At 41.4% G+C, this 7,107-nt stretch overlaps 1 protein-coding gene across 1 annotated transcript; it reads right to left on the bottom strand.

The window, feature by feature from the left end:
* Positions 1-325: 325 nt before the first annotated feature.
* On the bottom strand, positions 326-5,668 carry LOC145671615 (uncharacterized). The gene has a single exon (XM_081740809.1). The coding sequence runs from the start codon at positions 5,666-5,668 to the stop codon at positions 326-328; it is 5,343 nt and encodes a 1,780-aa protein (XP_081596935.1).
* Between the last annotated feature and the right edge of the window lie 1,439 nt (positions 5,669-7,107).

Genomic DNA, 7,107 nt, shown 5'->3' with positions numbered 1-7,107 from the left:
TTCAGATCTGCGATTTATATAAATACATTTTCTCATTTCTCTGTCTAACAGGAGTATTTAGAACAATTTTTACTCATATGTTGCTCTCAGATCAATATTTGAATCAACTTTCCTCTTTATTTATTCCTGCGAAAGTCATTATCTACTAGATTGCATTATTTTCCAGGATTAGTACAAATATTTTATTCTTTCCTCCAAGATCAATTTTAGTGCAACATTCAGTTGCACAGAATTGCTTTCAAAATATTCCAGATTTCGTTTCTTCTTGGTTCCTGCATAACTATATTCTCTCTACACATTTGAAGAAGTATAAAAGCCGATTTTTTTACTGAAGTAATTCCTTGAACACCACATTTCTCACATAAGCCCTTCCTTCGATTATACGATCAGGCAATATTAGCACTTTTAAAGTATCTGCCCTCCTCACACGGCTAAGTGCTACATATAGTTGCCCATGTGCAAAAACGTCCGAACGCAAATCTACGCCCACCACTTCCAGGGTCTGCCCTTGACTCTTGTGAATAGACATTGCGTAACATACTTGCAATGGAAACTGCCTCCTATACATCTGTCCAGGAAATCCACTACAAATCGGCAATTTAAAATCTATGCGAGGTATACCAAAAAATTCATTATCGCCAGGCTTTCGAACAGTAATCAGCGAGGGTGTAATTCCTTCAATAATCACTTTTGTTCCATTCACAAGGTAATTTTCAAAGTTAAGATTGCGTATTACCATACACAGCGCTCCTACTTTCAGACTCAGCTTATGAGAAGGTACGCCCTTCCCTTCTACCTGATGTAAAAACTCCCCATCAAAGATCTGATCCATAGTATTGTCAGCCTCCAATCTATCAGCGCTGTATAAGTGAACCGCATCACTTCTCAACTGCTCCAATAATATATTGTTCATCTCTTGCACATTGACATTCAAACTGCACAAAATAGCCCTCTTTGCACAAGCATCCGGATCCTCCAAAATACAACCAGGGAAAACAAAATCAAGAAGATCAACAACATTAATAGTGGTCCGAATAAACCTTGGCAACTCTATCAATACTTTCTTCTCCCTACCCTCGCCGAACGTTCTTTCACGAATTCCAGCATTACCTACACGCAAAAGAAACTCTGCAAACTCTGGATCTCCACGACTACGCTCCGCCTTTGTTAGACTAAATTTCCTAACAGAGTTCCACAATGCAGAAGAGCGGAAGGAAATGTCAACTACTTCAGCAGAGCACCTTCCGCCTGATACAACAGGAGCGCATTGCCTCAGGTCTCCTGAAAGTATCACAGCCTTCCCTCCGAACATCTCTTCATTTTGCATTAAATCTCTCAGGGATCTTTCCAATGTTTCAATGATACAACGATTCGCCATAGAAATTTCGTCAAATATGATTAAAGAACATTGGCGAATCAGGTCTGCTCGCTCAGTAGTGTTGGATATGTTCCAGTATGTGCAATCGCCATAACCTTCCAGCGGTAGTCGAAACAAACTGTGAGCAGTCATACCGCCAGCAAAGTTTAATGCGGCGATTCCAGAACTGGCAACACATAGTACAACTTTCCTATCACACCTCAAGCGGCTTGCAATAACCTCCAGCACTAACGTTTTCCCATATCCTCCTGGACCATCTAAATAAACAGCTCCACAACGCTCATTCTCTACAATGTATTCATACAGTGCCCGCTGGTCCTTATTTAATAATGGCACCCATTTTGCAAGAAAATCCTGCAATACAAGGGCACTATATCTCACCCTTTCCCGGTGAAGCTCCGTAGTAGTGTCTTCTACATGGGGAAGACCTTGCTCCACCAAACTACTGCCATGTCGACGCAAAGCTCTGTCTATCTCAACCAACGCTCTATTATAGGCCACGTCACGGCTTTCTACCGCTCCATCAAAAAAGTCTTCGCTCAATACATCCCTAAATTCATCCCACAAAATACGTGCAGGCGCCCCAACGTTGCACAGCAGGATGAAGAAACATCGAAGACTTTTGCTTAACATAAACACAGATGCCTCCATCATGGACTTTCTATATTCATCTCCTTCACTAATTAAACCCAACTTCCGAGCAACTTCCTGAAAACTTCGACATTCCTCACCACCTCGAGATAAAAGATCAGCATACCCCCGGCAAGGGACAACAGCAAGCAATAGACGCAAATAATACTGTTCGCCTCTGTTTGGAGCAATCCAATAAAGTCTCCCTACACATTTCCCTCGTTGCCTCTTATGAACATAATGTACTCCATCAGGGAAATCAAAACTTACAACGCCCTTTGGTCGCTTTGAAACGGTGCTATCAACTATATACTGTTCGTAAAAATCCACATATGTCAAATTATCAAACTCCACTGTATTTGGCCTCTGGAAATACAGTAGCAGTTTAGAGGAGCTTCGCTCTATAGCTTCCTTCTCCTGCCCACGCTGAAATATAACAGTCTGCTGATCCTCCAAATGCACCGGTAAAATGTAAACAGTAGGCTGAGTCTCTGTCATCTTGAACTCCAATACCCGCCACGCAGCATCGCTTGCGCCTATGTACCTGCTAGTAACGTATTCTTCCACCTCGTTGTTAATAGATTCCTCATTCACAACTGCCACATTTGCCAACGGATTACCTTTAGTGATATATTTAAACAAATATTTTACCACTCTTCTATGAGATGACAACTCCAAATTTATATGACAGTCGTATTTCAGAAGTATAGCAGCATTATACGGTACCACCCATCTGTCATCAATTTCAACATCGCGCCCACCACACTTAATAACAGCCTTGTTGCCCTCATTTCTTTTATAACACACAATCCCATTCGCATCTTTATACGTCACCTCCGTTGTTCTTTTGGGAAAATACTTCGAACATTTCTTACCTTCAGCCTCCCAGCAAGGCAAGTTCGTTCTATGGGGGGGTCCGCATGGACCGTGAATCATATGTTTTAAAACTAACTCCCTTAATCTACCTCCTGCCTCAGTTGGACTTGGAATATCTGCTCTGATATAAGAATCAATCTCCTCTGATTGCACCGGTCCATTCTCCACCAAGAAACAAACATGTGCATATGGCAAGCCGCGCTTCTGAAATTCTATAACCCACACTATGTACACCAGTGGGCCAAAAAATACACCTGATCTTATATCACGCAACAGTTCTTCAAACTTCACGTGAAAAACTCTGCAAACAACATCGGGACTATTTGTACAGCCTGTACGCCTCGACTCACGAATCTCCAACCAAGAAGCTGAAGTTGCTATAGTCAGAAAAAAAGTCGGAGCCCCAAGACGACTAACAATTGCCATAGCATTCAAATACTTCACCTTCATGTACCGAGGTCCTCCTGTAAAAGTGTTCGGTAAATACACTTTTCCCGGTACAACTCCACCTTCACCTTGAACAATCTCATCTCGTTCAAGGTCTCTAACCACTTGCCTTCTTTCTCCAGCCGGAACGTCACGACTACTGATAGCTACCTCCAACTCACGCAAAGTAGCCGCACGTAACACTTTATCCATTGCCTCCTGAGTAAACTTTATATACCTTAGCCTCTCCTCTTCAATACCTGCGTACATATCTACAAGCCAAGTCTCTGACAGCCGCCCAAACTCTCGAAATCTTGGCTCGGACAATAAAAGGCATCTCGTATACTTTAGTTTACTCAACTTCTTCTTATCATTATTCTCCCGACCCACATGCCATCCTGGTGTACCATGAGGGTACAACAACGGATACTGGAAAGGTTCATACAATGGATGAACAATGTCTATCAAATGAGGACGCCTATTCCCAATCTTCCATATAGCCACCTTCTTCGGATAGTATGCCTGCTCCTCCCGACTCAAAACAACAGCCACCTCATGGGCAACAGGACGGTCTCCTATATTTGCCCCATGTACAGCCCTACTTGTGTTCTCAAAGACCAGATGCGCATTCTCTGAGGGCTCATTTGATAGTTGTTTGAACTGTTCAATGTATGGGTTCCTAGCCACATTCGCCAAATACTCACCGATTTCGTTCACTATCACCGGATTTAGCTGGGACTCCTGAACCAACTGGTTTCTCGCTGCCCCGTCATCAATATATATACGAGCATTATTTCGCAGACCTCCGGCATACGATAAATCGAAAACGTAATGATAAACCTTTCCAAGTATTTTCACAAATGAAAGACCTGTAGGACGCTCATATCCCTGAGGTATTACTAAAGCGCTAAACGAAAATAAATCGTTGTAATACCTTGCATTCTTTAGAAATTCTAAATTAGAATAAAACGGTGCTTCCAGTGGAGGAAAATAAACTACCTTGAACAGCCCCTCTCCACAACACCACTTCTTTCTACCTTTTTCCTCCTCAAACAAACACGCTCCACAATACGAGCATGTATAAGTGTCAGAGGACAAAAGACTAGGTTTCTTAAATACATACAATTGCACAGCATCCAATTGAGCACCAGAAAACTGACCAATATGCCTTTCCCGACGCAAAGCAGCTGGAAGATGCCAAACGGCTCCCTTCTTTTGCACTCCTGCAGCTTCCCTGCGAACAACAGCCACTCTTTTACGTTCAGCGCTAACGGAAGGTTGCGGACTTAAGACACGAATAGTCCTCCTTTCACCATCATCCTCAAACACTCTCTTCCTCCCACGCATTTCCTTAACAGGCCTTCCACTGCTCTTACGTCCAATGCCCTGCTCATTAACGCCACTGCTTTCACTAGTGCCAACAACATCCAGAAAAGAGTCCTTTATTTCCCCCATACATCCGTCTTTCGACTGTTGAGACTCTGTGAACCTTCCAGGTTTCTTCCTCAATGGCCTGCCCCTACGGTGAACTTTTGTCCACTTTTCATCATGAGCGATTTGTTGTTCTGTATCTGTTGCCTTCACAACAACACCAGCAACGCTCTCCGCAGGTTCCCCAAGTGCGGAGGAATCTACCGTTAAATTACGAACACGAGTAAGTGAATACCTATATATCTGGTAGGGCTGTGCATTACCATCACAAGCAGAATCCACCAACAACAAGTATGCCAAACTTCTCTCTGTGGTACACTCAAACAAACGAGCAACATTAGCACGCACATCATCCTCACTTCTTTGCCCATTCTCACCTACTGCGTGAGGATTAAATAGATAATAACTCACACCGGAACTCCAAAAAGCCACGCTATAATGTTGGCCTACCCAAATAAACCCACAGTTATTAACATACATGTGAAACAATTCTGATAATTTAGCTGCAAGTACCACTTCTGCAGCCTCTTTCTCGCTCTCATAAGCAGGAAATAATCCTCCATAAAGTGCCTCATAATCAACATGAACCCGACGTCCGAAAAAGTCCATTTCTAACGGGAGTTCATACACATCCAAATAAACCTCTCCTGCAGGAAATCCTGGACCAGAGATTACCCGCATATACAAGTCATTCCCTTCACGTAGCAAGTTGTATATCTCAGCCTCACTCATCCAATTCTTGCGAATCAGCATTGCGAAACAAATAGCACATGCTGAATTCGCAACACACTGTGTGCTCCGCCCCCTATTAAAAAAGCTCTGATCAACGCCTCCACGAGCTACGCACACAAAACCTTTACCGCCTCTCTGAGAAACTCCTGGCCTCCTAGCTCTATCACCTCCATTATATCCAGTAACGTCATCCATTGTTCAAAGTAAATTTATCGTCAACAATTAAAAATTAAACGCCAACAACAGAAAGAATAATAACAATGTAAATTTAACAATATCTTGACAATACTAACTTTCAACAATATAAATATAACAATAACAATAATAAACTTAACAGAAAAATAACAGAGAGAATTTCAAGAAAAGAACAAATCTAGACTAACTAGACGTACACTTAGACTAACTAACCTGCACCTACACTAACAAGACTAAGTAACCTACACGTAGACTAACTAACCTATACCTAGAATAACAAGAGTAACTAATCTACACGTAGACTAACTAACCTACAGCTAGACTAACAAATAACACCAAACCTATATTTACAAACTAAATCTAATACAAAAAACTACTAAATATAACTACAAATTACAATTTATAATAAACTAAAAGCACAACCTACAACTATACACTATAACTACAAACTATACTATACCTATAAACTATAACAACAAACTACCACTACAAACTATAATAACGCCAGACAGCACGAAAGAAAAGGAATGAAACTAATTAACTAATACTTACAAAAACTATATGGAACGAAGACAACTCTGAAATAAATGAACACTTCGTTCCTATTTCACTTTCCTTTCTTTCCTTCTTCATTTTATTTCAAAAAAAACTCAAAACCAGAATAGGCTATCCAATCACATACACAAATAATAATAATAATTTTGGAAAATCATCATTCGCTTTAAACTTAATTGAATACATTACACCTTCGCTTTACTATTTATAAGAAACACACTGCCATTTAGCAAAATATCGATATTTATCGTATCCGTAATTAACCACGACTAATGTTCAAATCTAACCTCATATATATGTCCTTAATCGATGCGCCCACGATATCTCACACCTATCTCTCATGCGTTCGATCTCTCATACTACCCCTGCAAACGCCAACTAGCCTATTCTGCGCAAACATTATGTTCGTACGTACTCTCGGCCTTCTCCCGTTTTCTACTACATTCTTCACTAGATAATCTTCATTTACTTCTTCTCGCTACTGTGTCCCTTATTCAGGCAGTACGAATGTCGCACTTCAATACAATATTTTATTTCATTTCACTTTCTTTCACATATAGAAGGTGATCAGAAAAATGAAAACACCTGAACGAAATTGCATCTTACCAGATTAATATGATGTCGGGCCACCTTTCGCCTTCAGAACAGCCTTGATGCGACGTGGGATGGAGGAATAGAGGTCGTAAATGGTAGCAAGTGGAATTTTACACCATTCCTCGTGCAGGGCAACGGCCAGTTCTGTGAGAAAGGATGGAGGTGGAAATCGTCGCCGGAGTCGTGTTTCCAAGACGGACCACATATGTTAAATTATGTTGAGATCTGGGGATTGGGCGGGCCAAGGGAGGTCTTGAAGTTCATCCCGATGTTCCTCAAACCACGTTGCA

The sequence above is a fragment of the Thermobia domestica genome, chromosome 15 (genome assembly GCF_964235325.1).
Source record: "Thermobia domestica chromosome 15, izTheDome1.hap1.1, whole genome shotgun sequence".
NCBI lineage: Eukaryota > Metazoa > Arthropoda > Insecta > Zygentoma > Lepismatidae > Thermobia > Thermobia domestica.
Note: the sequence above shows the minus strand (reverse complement) of the source record. Positions and strands in the feature narration are given on the sequence as shown.

What these genes read in the sequence shown, in the direction of transcription:
- LOC145671615 (XM_081740809.1), bottom strand. Translation starts at nt 5,668, where the DNA reads ATGGATGACGTTACTGGATATAATGGAGGTGATAGAGCTAGGAGGCCA.